We start from the raw sequence: 20,252 nt of genomic DNA, 5'->3' as shown, positions 1-20,252 counted from the left end.
GAAAAAAATAAGATAAAAGATATGAATCACTACATAGTGCTTAGGCATCTTGGCCTCTTTCAGTTATTTTGTTTCACCACCATACAGTGTTGGGCCCATAGTAGAGTATTTCATGATTTATATGCACTCATGAGGTAACTGACAAAAAGATTAAGCAGTTGTCATGAACTGGTGCAATTTCTCATGCTCCCTTTATGCATAAGTCTTAAAAAGCACAATGTTGTTGTTCAGTAGCTAAGTCGGGTTCAACTCTTTGCCACCCCATGGACTGCAGCATGCCAGGCTTCCCTGTCCTTCACTACCTCCCAGAGTTTGCTCAAATTCATGTCCACTGAGTCTGTGATGCTATCTAACCATCTCATCCTCTGCTGCCCTCTTTACTTTTTGCCTTCAATCTTTCCCAGCACCAGGATCTTTTTCAGTGAGTCAGCTCTTCAGATCAGGTGGCCAAAGTATTGGAGCTTGAGCTTCAGCATCAGTCCTTCCAATGAATATTCAGGGTTGATTTCCTTTAGGATTGATGGGTTTGATCTCCTTGCAGTCCAAGGCTCTTCTCCAGCACAAGTTGAAAGCATCAGTTCTTCAGTGCTCAGCCTTCTTTATGATCCAACTCTCACATCCATACATGACTACTGGAAAAATCATAGCTTTGACTATATGAACTTTTGTTGGCAAACTGATGTCTCTACTTTTTAATATGCTGTCTAGGCTTATCATAGCTTTCCTTCCTAGGAGCAAGTGTCTTTTAATTTCATGGCTGAAGTTGCCATCTGCAGTGATTTTGGAGCCCAAGAAAATAAAATCTGTTACTACTTCCACTTTTTCCCTATCTACTTGCTACAATGTGATGGGACCAGATGCCATGATCTTAGTTTTTTTAATGTTGAGTTTTAAGCCAACTTTTCACTCTCCCTTTTAACCCTTATCAAGAGGCTTTTTAGTTCCTCTTCACTATCTGCATTAGAGTAGTATCATCTGCATGTCTGAGACAGGAAAGGTAGTCCGGTATTCCCATCTCTTTGAGGATTTTCCAGTTTGTTGTGATCCACACAGTTAAAAAACACAATATTCTCCAGCAATTAATAGATGGATACTTCCACATAAATGTACATTCTAAACAATTGAATTTGTCCCTTTGGAAGCCAAAACATTTTTTGAAGTAACCATTTCTGATGAAAGTTTTGTAAAACAGACTGAACACTTATTTGTTTCTAAAATTGGATGGTATTAATATTAAACATAAAATTTTATCGTCAATTCAATGTTATCATTATAATAAGTTATTAATCTGTATTATATAACATAATTATGCTCTGGGTTAAATAGGAAATAATAATGGAATTGTAAGAATTGTGAATAAAAATGAGATAAATTTTGAATCTTGTAATATTTATTTTGTTTGCTTAGAGAGAATTTCTTTTTCATATATCTTGGCTATAAATTATATTTCAGATGCTGAGGTTACCTAGTATAACCTTTCCTGATAAGGGTAACAGAACTTATTCAATAATATAGAGAATTAAAACATTTTTTTCTTAGCTTCAGATTTTATGTGCAACTGACTATTACTAACAGAAGATAATAGAAAAACCTGTTTCTAGGAAAATTTGCTCTTCCCACCAAAACAAAGGAAAATATATTTCCTGTATGTCAGGTCAGTAGGCAGAAGTTCCAGAAGAGGTGGATAACTGCTCTTCCTCCCACTTAGGAAAACATAAAAAATTCAATTATTTCAAAACATCCTCTCTTCAGAAATTTATCTTGTATTGCATGTCTCCTACATAGAAAAAGGAATGGAAAATTTTCAAGGTAGGTGTCATTAAAGCCATTGAAACACAAGTTTAAAAAAATGTAATGCCAACTATCATAGTGAAATATTTGTCTACAAAAATTTCTTGTCTCCCAGTTATTGAACTATACCTGAGCTAGTAATAGAAAATGTAATTACTACTCAAGAAACAACAGCAGAGTAGTGATAATGAATTATAGAGTAATGGACTCTAGTATGAGTTTAAATCTTGATTATTTTAATTATTAGAATATAACTTTAGGTAAGGTCTTTATTACCTCAGTTTCCTTATGCAGAAAACAAGATTCATAATAATATATTGTTTTATTGTGAGGATTAAGTGACTAAAATATGTAGTATGTTTTGAACAGTCTCTGGAATGTAAGTAGCAAGAAGTTATTATTATTTGCTGCTATTGGAGTAGCTTCCCTTGTGGCTCAGCTGGTAAAGAATCTGCCTGCAATACAGGAGACCTGGGTTCAATCCCTGGGTTGGGAAGATTCCCTGGAGAAGGAAAAGGCTACCCACTCCAGCATTCTGGCCTAGCGAATTCCACGGACTGTATAGTCCATGGGGTCGCATAGAGTTGGACATTACTGAGTGACTCTCACATTAGAGTAGCTACATGATAATAAAATAAACCTAATTAGAATAAAATAATTTTATAATAAACTTAACATTTTAGAAATTGAGGAAATTATTGAACAATTGAGAAAATTGTTTAATTTTTTTAACAAATATTTATCATGTATCTACTATGTTCATAGCAGACACTCTGCTAGTAAGGGTTAATATACTGTAAAATGTTATCTGAGAAAATTATAGAATCATGTTTAATAAATCTTTCACAGAAACTGTTGAGGTGGCAAATATTAGTCCTTCCAAAACAGAATTGATTTTAATTTTGCTTTTATCTTCCAGGAGACAAGTCATGTGATATACAACTTTACATTAAGAAATATTCCATGTATGTTGTATCATCAGGGGACCCATTTGAACTGGAATGCCCTATGAAATATTGTGCTGATAGACCTACTGTGAGCTGGTGCAAGCTTGAAGGAAACAATTGTTTACATCTTGGGGACAGACTCCAGGGGTCTATGGGTTGGGAAGAAAGGAAGCTTATTTCAGTTTTTATTTTGCATTTTAATCAAGTGCTTGCTAGTGACAGTGGGTCATACCGCTGTTTTGTGAACTCTTCATCCGGATTCATTGAAAGCCACTCAATTACCATTAATGTGACAGGTGAGTTCTAGATATCAAGACTATCTAATTTTTTTTGTTATGTTTTAAGAAAAAGAGGGCTCTGATTCTCAAGTGATTATGTTAGACTTTGAACTCATGTGAAATCTAGATTGTGATGTGTGGTCACCTACGTGTCTGTGTGTTTTTGAGTGAGACAGTGAAGAGTAGAGAAAAATATATAATAAAATCGTTGGTCTTGCCTCTAAGGGATATAACATTTATTTGATAAGACTAAAATTTTATCACAGAATCATGAGAAAAAAATTGCAAAGTGAATATCAAATTTAATAGTAGACAGCTTTTTACTTTTTGCCCTTAAATTTTTTTTCTTATATTTATCAGTCCTTGACTTTTTTATTATAAATCCTTGAACTTATGTTTGTGCTGCTCAGACAATTACACTCTTGTTAATAGTTCACAGCTTGCACAGAGGGCAATCAGCACACAAACAATCTGACTACTTGATGAGTCTTGCGAATACTCATGGGTTTCGCTGCCTCCCAGTCCCTCCTCAGAGGCCCTCAATAGGCTCAACAACAGAGGAAGGACAGGTCATGTTGGGCCAAACTGTGTTGAATGAAACATGGAAAACAAATAGAGAAAAGCAGAAGAGATTTAAAAATAGTTGGTTTATGAAAATTCCACAGCTAATATCATTGGGCTTCCCACATAGCTCAGTTGGTAAAGCATCTGCCTGCAATGTGGGAGACCTGGATTCAATTCCTGGGTCGGGAAGTTCCCCTGGAGAAGGAAATGGCAACCCACTCCAATATTCTTGCCTGGAGAATCTCAAGGACAGAGGAGCCTAATATCATACTCAATGATAAAAAATTGGAAGCTTTCCCCTCAAGAACAGGAATAAGACAAAGATGTCTACTTTTGCCATTTCTATTAAATATTGAACTGGAGGTTCTAGCCAGAGAAAGTAGGTAAGAAAAATAAAAGACATCTATTAATAACTTGGAAAGGAAGAAGTGAAACTATCTCTTTTCACAGATGACAGGATTTTAAATATTAGAAAATCCTTAAAAATCTGCACAAACCATTATACTAGATCCAATAAATGAATTCAACAAATTTGTATTATCAACACAGACAGTGACAGTTTTACTTCCTTTCCAATCTGAATTCCTTTTATTTCTTTTTCTGTCTGATTGCTATGGTTAGGACTTCCAATAGTGCATTGGATAAAATTGGTGAGAATTGGCAGCTTTGTCTTGTTTCTGATCTTAGAGGAAATGTTTTTAGCTTTCCCCCAGTTGGTTATGATGTTAGCTGTGGACTTGTCATATATAGCCTTTATTATGTTGAGGTGTATTTCCTCTGTACACACTTTGCAGATAGTTTTTATCATGAGTGAACACTGAATTTCATAAAAGCTTTTAATGTACCTATTGAAATGAGCATATGGTTTTTATTCTTCAATTTGTTAATGTGGTATATCGTATTGACTGATTTGCAGATATTGAACCATCCTTGCATCCATGGGATAAATCCCACTTGGTCATGGTATATGATCCTTTCAGTGTATTATTGGTTTCTGTTTGCTATTATTTTTGTGAGGATTTTCCCATCTATGTTTATCATTGATGTTTGCCTGTAGTTTTCTCTTTTTTTATGATATCTTTGTTTTCTTTGCATCAGGATCATTCACCATGATTTTTACATGTATGTCCATCAGGAATATTGCCCTAAAATACTCTTTTCTTGTAGTTTTCTTATTTTTCTATCAGGATATTACTGGCCTGGTAAAATGAGTCCAGAAGCTTTTCTTCCTCTGCAATTTTTGGGAATAGTTTGAGAAGGATAGATGTTAAGTCAGAGCTGAAATTAAGATCTACAATCTGTCTCCCTTGAGGCCTAACTTCAGAGGGAAGGGAGGCAGCATTCCCTCCTAAACTGTATGTCCCAAGGGGATGACTGGAGAAGAGTGTGAAGGGTGAAGTAGTGAGAGGGGACGTCTAAGAGCAGTGCAGGAGACGTGAAGGGCATTTGAAGTTCCCTCTCAAGATTTCTGTTCTTCTAATTTCTTACTCTCTCACCTTCTTATCATTCCCTTTCTTATCACATTGATGATTTGCGCTCCTGAGCCCCTTAGAAATTCTCCAAGACTCTGTACTCTTGTCTGTCAACAGCCTTCCACTCTGTAATTGGTTCCTCCTGGAGTTTCATGATCAGGTCAGACCTTCACTATCTCCCTTCTAAATATTCTAATTAGTTGTATAAACTACTTATCTTTTAATTATCCCCACTTTTGGTTCATTTCAGCCAAAAATCTTCCTGACATACTTAATTTGCCTAATAGGCTTCTTTCATAATGCCACTCTTTAGTTGAGTCCCCTGCAGAGCATTCCCAGTGCTTACACTATTGGGCTGACACCAATCTGCCTCCACTTATCAAAATTCTACCTCTCCTGTCAAACCCAACTCATTTTCTAATTCTTTATGAAGTTGTCTATGTTTATCCTAGAGAAAGTGACTTCTCTTTCCTAGTAATTTTTGTGTCGTTTAAGGTCTTGCCTCTCATTTATCACAGATTTCCTTGTACCACAGATATGTAGGGAAATGTCTTTTATCCCATGAAGGGTTATGATACACTGGCAAGCAGGAACTATGTCATATTTCTTTGGATCATCCTTGCTTCCTTTACAATAGTCAAATGACTCATTTAGAATTGTCTTTGAATTGGGTGTGGATTTTCCTTTTGTGAAGTGATTAAAACAAACATAACAAGAAGAGTGTCAAAGAAAATTATTTTCTTTCTGTATCAGGGAGTACTCAATGAACTGAGCATCATGTAAGGAGAAAAATATACTCTGAAATTATATTTCAGGACCATGCTTTTGGTAAATAAATTTTGGAGCTATGATATAAAATCTTTCATTTTTTCCCTTGAAATATCTTTCTTATGGAGTATTGGAACTTTTCCTGTTTTTGTGCCTGACTCTGCTTTGCTTTTTATGTTTAAGTTAAAAATCAATGGATTGCCTGGTGGCTCAGACGGTAGAGTCTGCCTACAATGCAGGAGACCCAGGTTTGATCCCTGGGTCGATTAGTCCCTGTGAAAGCAGGATTGTGACAGAGTCCGGGTTTGGGTGCTTATCCAATTGTTATCCAGGAGAGCAATTATCTCCCAGAAGGAAGAAAAGCAGTTTGCAAAGTCTTGAGAGGAAAGTCAACAGAACAGTCACTGAAACATACACTGGCCTGCAACTCTGTTCTCTCCAATCTGCCTTTGGTCAATTAGTCCCTGATTAGGAGCTTCACAAAGGCAGATGGTGATGATTTTAGCAGGAGAATGGGGGTGTAGGAGTGGGCAGAAGGTGAGAAGCACTATCTTTTTTTCAGAATTAGTTCCCACCACATCAGCAAAAGCCTTCTTTCCTCGTGGCATTCATTCTATACTCCCTTGGAGCACCTGCTGAATGTATATCTTGTTATTCCAAGTGCTAAAAGAAGTCCTATAGGCTGAATTGTTTCCTTATACTTAAGGAGGTGGAAAGAGGGAGTCAAAGCAATCAGAGGAAGGTTGGGTTGTATTTATACAGTCTCTCTCTCCCTTTTTTTTTTTTTAAGTTTTATTTTGTATTGGAATATAGCCGATTAACAATATTGTGATAGTTTCAGGTGAACAGCAAAGGGACTCAGCCATACATATACATGTATCCACTCTCCCTCAAACTTCCCTCCCATCCAGGCTGCCACGTAACAATGAGCAGAGTTCCCTGTGCTATACACATTTTGGTTTTTCATTTTAAGTGTAGCAGTGTTTTATAGTCTTTCTTTAAGACTCAAAATAAACCCAGGGACTTTTGTCCATGAACTTGAAGTGATGATCTACACATTTTCCAAACTGCCTTTCAGCTGGATTATTGAATTCTCTGTTAGTATGTAAATACAGATGTCTTCTCAGAGACTAGCTCTGATTTTGGACAAACCTGAGTAGAACCTTCGTTGTTTTCACAACCGATTTCAATTCTTTATCTTGTTTTTCTGTTTCAGAACGGACTCAAAATAATTCAGAACATCCTCTTATAAGTAAGTATCAAACTTGCCAAATAAAATCAAGGAAATAGATTGTTATGTGGTTGGAAAGTAAAACAGGTTGCATCTTCTTCATTGAGTGGATTTGTTTGTACTAAGTTATCTGTTGTGGGAGAGTCCTGTGCTCCTATCCATTCCCCTCCCCAAGACAGCTAAATTTGTCACTGTTCGTAATAAGTTGGCTGCTCGCCTAAACAAAATAGCAGCTGCCACATGAACAATACAGTATTTGTTAGCACTAAATTACCAAACTACTTCATGCCCAGATCCAGTAGCTCCTGACCACATTTACCCCAAAACCAAGGATATGAGGAAGGAATGTATAACTAGGTTAATATATCTAGAAATAAAGCCTTCCTGAACAAACAAAATTGAGTACAAGTACAAAGTTAAAAGATTTATGATGAATTCTGATATTTTCTATTTTGTTATCTTTCATTTTTTTGACTTCATTTGTTATCTGTTAAGTTCTTGCACGACACACTAGTAAGTTACAACCTATCATGAAAAAACAGGGCCTTAATGCACATTGTGTGTGTGTGTGTGTGTTTGTGTGTGTGTTAGTCGCTCTCTCGTGTCCGACTCTTTTTGACCTCATGGATTGTAGCCCACCAGGCTCCTCTGTCCATGGGATTCTCCAGGCAAGAGTACTGGAGTGGGTTGCCATTTCCTTCTCCATAATGCACATTAACATTGATCAATAATAATGGGAACCAGTTGTATGCCCATAGAAGCATATCTGGAGATACCAAAGATATTTGAAGATAATAAAAGTACTTGGAAATATCAGGGTTAATGAGACAACACAAAGCATTGTGTTAAAGGAACTTCAATTTTGTTTCAAAAACATGTTGGCTTGAGTCCCAGCAACTGCCCTTTACTAGCTGTTAGACTTCTGGCAAGTCTTGGGACAATTACTCTTCTCAGAACAAGTGACTGGATTTAAAAAAAAAAAAAAATATTCCTTATTTTTCTTCTCCTCTGTTTACTGTTCTCTGCTAGTTTTCTTAAGTGATCATTATGAAAATTAAATGAGACATTGTAAATGAAAGGGCATGGTGAAATACTTTCTGAGAGCTGTTACGGATAGTGTTTTACAGGCGATTAACCCTAGCAGACGGAGAAGGCAATGGCACCCCACTCCAGTACTCTTGCCTGGAAAAATCCCGTGGATGGAGGAGCCTGGCAGGCTACAGTCCATGGGGTCACTAAGAGTCAGACACGACTGAGCAACTTAACTTTCACTTTTCACTTTCATACGTTGGAGAAGGAAATGGCAACCCATTCCAGTGTTCTTGCCTGGAGAATCCCAAGGACGGGGGAGCCTGGCGAGCTGCTGTCTATGGGGTTGCACAGAGTCAGACACGACTGAAGTGACTTAGCAGCAGCAGCAGCAGCCCTAGCAGAATTGAAAGATAAATTATAGCCACTCATACACACACTTGAAGAAGGCAATGGCACCCCACTCCAGTACTCTTGCCTGGAAAATCCCATGGACAGAGGACCCTGGTGGGCCGCAGTCCATGGGGTTGCTAAGAGTCAGACACGACTGAGCAACTTCACTTTCACTTCTCACTTTTATGCACTGGAGAAAGAAATGGCAACCCACTCCAGTGTTCTTGCCTGGAGAATCCCAGGGATGGGGGAGCCTGGTGGGCTGCCGTCTATGGGGTCGCATAGAGTCGGACACGACTGAAGCGACTTAGCAGCAGCAGCAGCAGCATATACACTCAGCATTAAAGCAAGAGGTGGGGGAGAGGACTAAGTCCTGGGCTTCTTGGGAGAAACCTTTTAAAAGAGAAATAGAGGCATCAGCTAGAACTCCATTCAAGTTCTGACAGTTCAGAGGGTGTTACTTCATTTGTCTCATATTTTCTAACCGTCTTGAGTATTAACGAACATTTCAGATACAAAGAATGCCTCAAGACCACTCTCCAAGGAAGAGATGGTGGACCGACAATGGATCCTTTATAGTTTGCTTCCTTTGGGGGCTTTACCTCTACTTATTACCTGTTTCTACCTATTCTGCTGCCTTAGAAGGCACCGAGGTGAGTTCCATCTTCTCTCTGCTGCTCTGTGCCACACATTTGGGGTTCATTTACATTGGCTGATAGATTTTTAGTTAGTTTCCCAATATTGTGGGTTTTTCCCACAATATTCTACTATAAACCATGGACAGTGGTTTCCTGGGGAATAACTCATCTTTCCACCAGAAAGCCAAATGGATGAATTCAGGTCTCCTCTAGTCTTGAAGAGGCATGCTCACCACAACAAAGGCTTGTGGTGAGGAGGTAATATTGCTGGGACTTACTCATTCTACTTGGGTCCATCATAGGAGGAATTCTTCTAACATTCAGGGTGTTGAAAAGGAGGCTGAAATAATTTCGCAGATCAACATGTCTGCATTGAATTAGTTTGTCTGGTCCTGTTTTCCACAGTCATATCACATTATGCCAGTCATCCACACACCTGTCTAAATGAAGACCCAATGTCCCCAGAGGAAATTCTTATGTCTGTGCTTACTGTTGCCATCATAAACAGACGCTTGAACTGAATCCCTACCCAACATTAATGCATTTGAAAACGTCGTTTTGACTATGATCAGAGAGGTGATAGTTTGAAAACAATTACTTTCTATTTCTGTAAGAATTCACTTAAGGTCATTAGTGAACACTTACACACGTTAAGAGAGAGGGGTATGATGAATCTGGTCTAGCTGGGGTCGAAACCAGGTCAGTCCTCTCTCTCTTTCCTTTTTCCCCTCAGTCATCTTGTCTAATTCCTTTCTCCACAGCAGCAGCCACAGTGTAGCTATAGAAACTAAGCTGGACAGAGCAATCCTTATTTCTGCCACAAGAGAAAGCCTTGTCTGAGCAAAAGTGCTCTTGGTGTTTTGTGGTGAGGACTTCTGGAGCCTAGAACCTTCTCAGGATGCTGAGAGACTCCTCTGTGACTCCAACGCCACTTCTGCAACACCAAGGCTCTTTCAATGGCCCCCCCTCCAGTTTCCACTGCCTTTTTTGAGGTAGCTGGAGCTTCAGAAAAAAAAGCAAGGATAAATCTTTTGATTTACCACATCCAAGGGAACTAGGCCAGAGGAGATCCCAGCTGTGTAGGTGAAAGGAAAGCTGTGAGTGTGGCATTACATACAGAATGTCCCCAGAAAAAAGAGTCCCAGGTTTTTAAGGTGCTGGGCTAGGTCCTGTGCCCTCCTCTTGGCTATGCCATAGGCCGTTCTGGAGTGAGGAGTGAAGAACCAATGAACAAAATGGACAGCACGAATTCTCACAAACAGAGATTTGTGTATCATGATGGACATAGCAAATAAAGAAGTCCAAACTAATAATAACACTGTGGATGGTGTGCACATGGGTGAGTTTGCGTGGGGAGGCGTCCCCACCTCTGGGACTGAATTTCAACCTAGCAATCTGATTCTAGAACCTGTATTCTTAAATGACCCTAACTTACAAGGAATTGAGGAAGAATTTTATTTTGTGCTATTCTTTACCTCTTTTGGTATTTTATTTTATTTTTCTTTTTGAATTGCAGGGAGACAAAAGAAGCTTTCTAATTCAACAGGAAGGGATACTAACCTGGTATGTTTGATGGTATATAACACAACCTGTGTTATGCCATGCTAATATATATTTTTAAAAATTTAATTGGTATGTAACACCATGTGCCAAGTAGTGTTCTAAATGCTATATATGTTTACCTACTTTTTAAAATGTGTTTATTTTACATTTACTTTAGTCTGTAGCAAATATGCTTCCAGATTGTTGCTTAGTGGCTAAGTCATATCCAACTCTTTTGCGACCCCATGGACTGTAGCCCGCCAGGCTCCTTTCTCCAAGGATTTCCTAGGCAAGAACACTGCAGTGGGTTGTCATTTCCTTCTCCAAGGGATCTTCCAGACCGAGGGACTGAACCTGTGTCTCCTGCATTGGCAGGCAAATTCTTTACCACTGAGCCACCTGGGAAGCTCTTCCTTAGGATTAGCAAATCTCATAAGTGAGGCTTATAAGGCATGGAAGGCAGTGTAGAACCTAAGCAGAAAAGTCAGAGGCTGAACTATACAACGTTGACTCTGTTCTCAACCTGTTATGTGACTTCAGGCTATTGATTTATTCTCACAAAAGTGCCTTAAGTGTTTCCAGAAGGGTTGTTCAGTCACTAAGTCGTGTCCGTCTCTCTGTGACCCCATGATCTGCAGCATGCCAGGCTCCTCTGCCCGTCACTATCTCCTGCAGGTGGGAGTAAATAAAATAATGAATTATAAATAACCTCATAAAATCAAGTAAGATTTCTTAATGAGTCATACCAGCAGATAAAGAAGCATGATCACAGGTCTAGTTACTATGCAAAAATCACTCATAATGTGTGTGGGCTCATTAAGGAGGAGACCTGGTAGACAAAGCAAAGGGTTCTCCGGAAGCAGAGCAGTTTCCCAAGTTCTTGGAATACCAGTTTAGACCTTTCTTTTGGATTCAATGTTCTGTAAAGACTGGAACTCAAAATAGAATGCAAAATGAAGCAACATATTTCTGGAAAAAAATTTTATGTAGCTCTGATTAAAAACAAGTAGTCATAAACAAGGTACCACAAAAAGAATTTATGTGGATATGGGTTTTTCCATTAGGAGTAGTAATAAAGATGTATTCAACGTCTTAAAATTTCCAGAAATGCCAGAGGCAGATATAACCAATAGTTCTACATATAATATTAAATGGTACTCAGCATTCCCCACCAGGTAGCTTAATATTAAATAAAAGTAAATACATTCAAATTAAGAAACTTGTATGAAATTTTTAGTATTATTGTGTTGGGTGCTAAGGTTTTGTTTCTTCACATAGGGAAATTTTCTTAAATGTGATTTCCTTTCTTTCTATAGTGAACAACAACAAAATACACTCTGTTACAATCAGCCCTAAAAGCTATGACAACATTTAAAACAATGGTCTAGGGGCTTCCCTGGTTCCTTAACCAGTCCAGTGGTTAAGATTCCAAACTTCCATTGCAGGGGCCTTGGGTTTTATCCCTGGTCAGGGAACTAAGATCAATCATGCTTTGGCAAGGTAAAAACAAAAATCTAAATAATTTACTGGACATGTAAAGCCCAGGTTGGCTAAAATATAGTTACATTTCTTTCTCTGTAAACTGGATGAATTATTTATGATTTGCAGTTGAACTCAAGAGGGGGTTTTTCTATGTGTACAATTATCGGGGAATTTTGTTTTATGATCTTCGTGTATTTCATAGGATTTCAGAGTTTTGCCCCATTTGAGTTATCAAGCATTTCAGAAAATAATCAAAGAGATACTGTATTAGATCTTTGAGACTCAAATTTTGTCAAGAGGGAATTGTATGTGAACCAGCAGAATAGAAATCCAAATTAGAAAAAGGATAATATGAAACATACTTTTAAAAGTCAAAATTTTAATCCTATTCCAGGATGTCCTTTGAGGGTATGAAAGTACTTGTTTAGTATAAACAAGTGAATTGCATATTTTCTGAAGTGCTTTACAGACTGTGGCTGCTGCTGCTAAGTTGCTTCAGTCGTGTCGGATTCTGTGCGACCCCATAGATGGCAGCCCATCAGGCTCCCCCATCCCTGGGATTCTCCAGGCAAGAACACTGGAGTGGGTTGCCATTTCCTTCTCCAATGCATGAAAGTGAAAAGTGAAAGTGAAGTCACTCAGTCGTGTCCAACTCTTAGCGACCCCATGGACTGCAGCCCACCAGGCTCCTCCATCCATGGGATTTTCCAGGCAAGAGTACTGGAGTGGGGTGCCATTGCCTTCTCCATTACAGACTGTGGAGTGCTATACAAATATAGAATAAGACAGCTGCTTCAGTTTTGCCATCTCTACCCACCATACCATTGTGCACCAGCCTTGTGGCACCCACCCACTTTGATCAGGTGCCACAGAATAGGTTCAGCCACCATGCTTTCTTTTACCTAATTTACTCTAACAAAGTTTTCCATGGAAACCAGCCACCTTTGGGGATGGGAGGCAGGTAATTGAGTTGACAAACTACATAGATTGAAAAATACAACAGAGACCTTGTTGATATGTTAAAGATTTACGGCTAGATATGAGAGGGTAACAGGCAGGAAGGCCAGGGGTCTCCAAACGGAGGAAATAGGCTGCAAGTGTCAGACATTTTTTTTCTCTCTCTCTTAAGTAGCAGAAGGAAACAAACTAGTGATATATTTTTTCCCCTTCTCTGTACAAATTTAAAAAGAGGTTTTTCTTAAAATACTGTGTTGCCATAATGACACCTGGTTCCGCCTGAACTTAACTTTTCTCAAATTTTGAGCTAACCAATACATTTTTCTTATGGAAATGTTTGTCTTAAGCCATGTTCTGTACTATGCATCTACCCCAGTTTCTGTCCTCAAGTCAGTTCACCTAAAGGCTCAGAACTGACTTGACAAAACAATATGTTATACTCATACATTGCTCTCTTAAGCCATGTAAACAAAACTATTTGCATGGTAATCTGCTTTTCTTCAAGATTCAAATCAATCATTTTATGGCCCAGGATGACTCCCCTGGTGCCAAAACTATCTCAAAATGAGTCTTGTGGGTAAGGAGCCTAGTGCCATTCTCTGAGTTTTGAGACATTCCTTTCTTTCATTAACAGACTGCTAGAGAAGGCATTGGCACCCCACTCCAGCACTCTTGCCTAGAAAATCCCATGGACAGAGGAACCTGGTAGGCTGCAGTCCATGGGGTCTCTAAGAGTCGAACACGACTGAGCGACTTCCCTTTCACTTTTCACTTTCATGCATTGGAGAGGGAAATGACAACCCACTCTAGTGTTCTTGCCTGGAGAATCCCAGGGACGATGGAGCCTCGTGGGCTGCCATCTATGGAGTCGCACAGAGTTAGACACGACTGAAGCGACTTAGCAGCAGCAGCAGCAGCAGTAACTATATAACATCCAGCTAAAGACTAGTAGGCGGGTACTCTTTCTGCCCCCTTCTGATGTCTATGTCAGAAGCTTTCTCTATCTCTTTTATACTTTAATAAAACTTTATTACACAAAAGCTCTGAGCCATCAAGCCTTGTCTCTGGCCCCCCATTGAATTCTTCTCCTCTGAAGGCCAAGAATCCTGGCATCTTTCGTGGTTCAGCAACAACCTTTCAGTTATTAGGTCACATGACAGTCTTCTCCAGAGCTCCTCCAGAGACTTTAGTAGGGCTTCTTTGAGACACTTTCCATCTGAGTCAAGAGATGAAGACGCTTAAATGAATCTTGCTTCTTTCAATCATTCAGCCTTGGTGTTATTTCCTAGGCAGCTAGGCCATCCGAGGGAGGCAGTATACTCAACAGTTAATACTTCATTTGTCAGAACAGAGTTAGACATGTTTGCATGGTGTGTGTGTGTGGGTGTGTGTTAGTTACTCAGTCAACACTGACTCTTTGAGATCCCGTGGACTATAGCCAGCCAAACTCTTCTGTCCATGGAATTCTCCAGGCAAGAATACTGGAGTGGGCTGCCATTCCCTTCTCCAGGGATCAAACCAGGGTACCCTGCATTGCAGGCAGTGTCTTTACCACTGAGCCACCAGTATAGAACTCTGTATACATCACAATGTGGATGACAAAAGAGCAGGTAAGGGATATAGGTTATCAGGTTAGGCATATCAGGTTAAGGACCTGATACCTCAAAGAAATTAGGCTGAACCTCAAGAATATAAATTGACTGGTAACATTGGGATTTAGAAAATTGAAATAAGCCTTAGCATTAACATGGTATCTTCATTTTTTACCAGCCGGGTCCCTTGTATAGGTAGAAACAGCTAACAAATAATTGAAAAAAGTTTTTTAAAAAATCAGGTTTCAGTACTTTTAGTTTACGTAAGTTCACATCTTTCTTGAAAACTTTAAGATATTTGACTCAATTTGGAAGTGTTAGAAAATCCTTGTGGTGGAAATAACAACTGGAATATCTTTAGAACTTTTCCCCAAGCTTTGTCCACCCACATCAAATTGACAGCAACTTCCAGTCCCAGGTTTCAAATCATAATAATATATCTTGGATAATATTTATTCTTCATAGTATATTCTTTTTGTCCCTTAGAGAGTAATGGTTCTGCTTTATCTTTAATTGCTTTATTCTAAACTGTGTTAATGCTATACATTATATTACACATCTCCTGATGTTCTGAAGGGATATTTTATGCTTTTCTCATTAATCTGATGTGTGGTTTCCATTTCAAAGAGGGGTCAAAAAGGGTTCTGTGAGCTCAAAAATGACCATAAATAAAAGGGAGCTGAACCCAGTGCTCTGTGACGAGCTAGAAGGTTGGGATGGGGTGGGAGATGGGAGGGAGGTTCAAGAGGGTTGGGACATATGTATAGTTATGGCTGACTCCTGTTGATGTATGGCGGAAACCTTCACAATACTGTAAAGCAATCATCCTCCAATTAAAAATAAATGATTTTTTTAAAGCACAAAATAACTCTTTCAGAAGAACATAGTGGTCTTTAAGCCTTTCACCCTTTAATAAGGGAGAATCTGCTTTAAGGAGTAGATGTCAACACCTACAGTGAAGAATAGATTATTTCTCTCCATGTATAACCACTCAATTTAGCCTACACTCATGGTTTCCTAGTGGATATGCACTATCACATCCTTAAGTTGTAATTAAAGAAATCTTTTTTTTCCTCTCTTTTAGGTTGATGTTCCCCAGTTCTTTAGGAGTGAGCCAACTGAAATCGACATCATGGAAAGTTCCCAAACATTGCATTTGGAAACTGGAATTTATGATAACGACCCCTGGTTCAGGGTCCGGAGAGAATCTGGGGTTTATTTTAACCCAAGTCTGGAAGAAAACAAACAGGGCATTATTTATGCTTCCCTGAAGCATTCAGTCATTGGAATGAACCCAAGACAGGCAACACATGTGCAAGAAGCACCTACGGAGTATGCGACCATATGTGTGAGGAGCTAAATCCGGTCCTGATCTCCCACCAGTGATCAGCAACTGATCTGTTAGTCAGCACCACTACTGAAGACCAACAGAAAGTCAAACAGTGGTCCTTGGCTTGAGAAATTTCACTTTCAGGAGATTCACCTCAGTGCTTGGGTCTTAAGCATCCACAGGACAAATGACTAAAATTTCTCCCAGAAACTTCTTTGGGACTTTTTTATATTTATAGCCTTGGGCAGTAAAATCTTTTTTTTCCCAAAACCAAATGATGTCATTTTTAGACATCATTTTTCGAACCAGCTACATTTAACCTGCTACACAAACTCAATATTTTCTTTGGGACTACAGAGAATGTAGGACAGAAAGGTTTAGATTCTCTAGATCAGTTCACTATATACTCTTGAAAAAGAAGTCCCAATTCAGATAACTAAACATAAATACAGTGATGATTGTGTGTCTGTTTCCAGTCTTCCATAATAAGAAATTTTTATCAATCTAATATTGGAATTTCTTAAATGTAAAGGAGAAATAATTTTAAACTTGATGATATAAGAAAAGAATGGAAAGAATAAATGATGCAATAAAGATGTGGAATATACCAACTGGATACAGGGTAGATGTTCCCCATGCCTGACAAGCAAATGCTTATATCTATCCTGTTAGATTACTAAGCAAATAGAGGTAGTAAATATAGCAATTAATGTATGATGCATTTATAAAGTGACTGTGTGTGGATAACATAGACTAATATATATGAATGTGACATAATGCTACTGAGTTATTACATTGGGACAAAAGTAATTGCAGTTTTGAACTGTGAATTTTGGATCATTATAACTAGGTTCAAAGACATCTTTATTAATCAGAATAGGAGCCATTACAATCAACACATTTTTGCCAACAAGAAATAAGTTTGTTTATTCCTGTAGCACAAAATTCATACTTCAGGATTTGACAACTCTTGGAAAGGATTTTCTGCCTCCTGCTGGTTGTGGAAGCATTTTCCCTGCAAAATATTGTCCAGATGCTTGAAGAAGTGGTAGTCGGTTGGCAAGAGGTCAGGTGAATATGGCAGATGAAGTGAAATTTCATAGCCCAATGCATTAAACTTTTGAAATGCTGGTTGTGCAACATGTGCTTAGGCATTGTCATTGAGAAGAATTGGGTCCTTTCTGTTGACCAGTGCTGGCTACAGGAGTTGCAGTTTTCTGTGCATTTCATTGATTTGCTGAACATACTCCTCAGATGTAATGGTTTTGCCAGGACTCAGAAATCTGTAGTGGATCAGACCAGCAGGAGACCACCAAACAGTGACCATAACCTTTTTTTTGGTGCAAGTTTAGCTTTGGGAAGTGCTTTAGAGTTTCTTCTTCATCCAACCACTGAGCAGATCATTGCTGGCTGTCATATAAAATCCAGTTTTTGTCACACATCACAATCTGATTGAGACATTTCTCAATCATTAACATTTTGTTATTGTTGCATAGAGTAAGAGAAGACGACTCTTCAAAATGATGATTTTTTTTTTTTTTGATTTGCAGTCTGCTTACGAGGCACTGACTTATAGAGCATTGTCACCTCTCCAATTTGCTTCAAATGCCAAATGACCATAGAATGGTTGACGTTGAGTTCTTTGGCAACTTCTCCTGTAGCTGTAAGGGTATCAGCTTCAATGCTTGCTCTCAGTTGGTCGTTGTCAACTTCCGATGGCCAGTCACTGTACTTAACTTCAAGGCTCTCGTCTCCTTTGCAAAACTTCTTGAATCACTGCTGCACTGTACATTTGCTACCAGTTCCTGGGCCAAATGCATTGCTGATGTTGCGAGTTGTCTCTGCTGCTTTACATCCCATTTTGAACTCGAATAAAAGGATCTCACGAATTTGCTTTTTGTCTAACATCACTTCTATAGTCTAAAATAAATATAAAATAAATAGCAAGTAATAAGTCGTTAGCAGAAAAACATAAAGCAAGAAATGCACATTAAAATGATGTATAACATAACCATATTTATTTAGAATGTATTCCAATATCGAAGAGCAAAATTTAACAGTGCAAAGCTGCCATTTCTTTTGCACCAACCTATGGGTTTCATGCATTGGAGACGGAAATGGCAACCCACTCCAGTGTTCTTGCCTTGAGAATCCCAGGGACAGGGAAGCCTGGTGGGCTGCCGTCTATGGGGTCTCACAGAGTCAGAAACTACTGAAGTGACTTAGCAGCAGCAGCAGCATGGGATTCCCTGGTGATTCAGTTGATAAAGAATCTGCCTGCAATACAGGAGACCTGGATTCAATCAATGGGTCAAGAAGATCCCCTGGAGTAGAAAATGGTAACCCATTCTGGTATTCTTGCCTGGAAAATTCCATGGACAGAGGAGTCTGGTGGACTAAAGTCCATGGGGTTACAAAGAGTTGGACATGACTGAGTGCACATGCACACTCAATAATATACTAGTGGGTGTCTGAATAAATGTAAAAATCATTGTCAACAGGTATAATCAAGTAAGTGCAGATTAATGGCTTAAACTGCATCGTTGTTTACCTGATACCAAATTAAAAGCATAATTGATGGAATGGAGAAAAGTCCGGAATATTTAATTGGCCAGTATGGGTCAACATACTTTGATTTACTGTATCTGTATCTTGCTGTTTTTCTTACCAAAGATTAGGGGCAGATCATACATGGTAAAGTAGTGCAATTTGATAGCCATTTATTTTAAAATAATGAGGTTGCAGCCACTTAAAAGTAAAGCAAGAAGAGATGAATTTATGAATTTCCAATGTACATGGTCTAATTATTTCAAAAATAGCTTGTAACATTCAACAGCTTGAGGCTCTTAGGATGCTCAGATGCTTCTGAGAATAATGCAATAGATCTCATACAAAGTGGATAACAAAGGTTAGGATCTATTTGAGCAAATACATAAACTACTGCACAAGTGAATGTGGGCTGTGAGAAAGTATGTGTGTGTTATTGTATAGAAGGGAGGGTAGATGATTTACAGAAATGGTTAAAAAAAAAACTGAAAAAACTGACATTCCATTTAAGCTTACTAAAGAAACTCAAACTATTAGAGTAAATGGGTCATTAAAGAAAATATATGAAAAGAATGTATTATGTCATGGCAGTTAATATGTTGGTTGGAAAAGAATTTCCAGACACAGAGTATCACAGAAAGGAGTGGGTTTATTAAGAATAAAGGGCAGAGAGAATGTGGTCGCTGCAAGCACAGAGGGCTGACCTCCTGACAGGCTAGCAAGAGTTGATTCTTTTAGTGGGTTAGTAGCCAATTTTTATAGCCTCAAGATAAAGAAAATTCCTGCGGAAGATTGGGTGGTTGATTAGGGTGTTATAAGGTGAGTACCAGAGTGAGCATTTTTGCCTAATATGGGTCAGGAAGCTTCCTGGTGATGTTCAGCAGAGCTTTGGCAATGGTTCCAAAGGGGCTCAGTCAGTTCTGGAAATGACTTTGGATATGGCTCCGCCTTTGTGGCCTCGGTGAAGGCCTTGTGGCTTTGGGGAAAGATTCCACAAGATGTGGGGATGGGAGTATGACATTCCATAAAAGTTTTTGTTCCAGAAAGACACAATTGAGATTTGGTAGCAGAGTTTTTCTTATTTAACACTGGCGTTCAGATTTTGCTGCATAGGATTGGGTTGTGGAAGTTGTGTTAGAGTCACTGTCATCTAGCCAGTATGATAGCACCTCTCCTAGCGTTTTGAACAACCAGTTCTAGGTAAGCTCTTTCAGCCAAGACACACTTATGGGCAACTAACTGCAAAAGATATACTAGAATGGCTGCTATGCTTTTAGAAATAAAAACAGGAAGTATGGGGAGGATATATTTAGCTGTCCTTATCAGATGAACACACAAAGCTGAACAGTTTCTTCATGATTTTCTTGAATTTAAACAACAAAATATTTCTATTATTGAGACATTCTTAGCATATCTTGTGGTAAAGATAGCATTAATAATGATTGCAACTTTACATGATTTATACTTAAACATTTGTACCACATTGCCCAAACCACAAATCATTTACATTTTTTATTCCTTCTTAATAAAATGTGTCAGAGTTATATATGTCCCCAATAAATCTATTTCAGTATTATCTACATTGTTTATATCATTAATAAAATATGAAAAATATAATAATTTAATGAATATTAAACTTGCTGATTATTCCCAATAAGATAAAGTTATTAAAAACATTTGGAATCAATTTG

At 38.5% G+C, this 20,252-nt stretch overlaps 1 protein-coding gene across 1 annotated transcript in view; it reads left to right on the top strand.

Annotated features, from left to right (window-relative positions):
* Positions 1-17,903, top strand: part of BTLA (B and T lymphocyte associated) — a 37,159-nt gene extending 19,256 nt beyond the window's left edge. Inside the window, exons 3-7 of the mRNA XM_010852750.1 lie at positions 2,711-3,034; positions 7,037-7,072; positions 8,986-9,126; positions 10,628-10,674; positions 15,769-17,903. Of these exons, the coding sequence (XP_010851052.1) occupies positions 2,711-3,034; positions 7,037-7,072; positions 8,986-9,126; positions 10,628-10,674; positions 15,769-16,044 (824 nt within the window). The 3' untranslated portion in view covers positions 16,045-17,903. The remainder of the gene's footprint in view (positions 1-2,710; positions 3,035-7,036; positions 7,073-8,985; positions 9,127-10,627; positions 10,675-15,768) is intronic.
* Positions 17,904-20,252: the final 2,349 nt, after the last annotated feature.

Source organism: Bison bison, unplaced genomic scaffold (genome assembly GCF_000754665.1).
Source record: "Bison bison bison isolate TAMUID 2011002044 unplaced genomic scaffold, Bison_UMD1.0 scf7180017864314, whole genome shotgun sequence".
Classification (NCBI taxonomy): domain Eukaryota; kingdom Metazoa; phylum Chordata; class Mammalia; order Artiodactyla; family Bovidae; genus Bison; species Bison bison.
The sequence above is the reverse complement of the archived record's forward strand: the minus strand, read 5'-3'. Positions and strand labels throughout refer to the sequence as shown.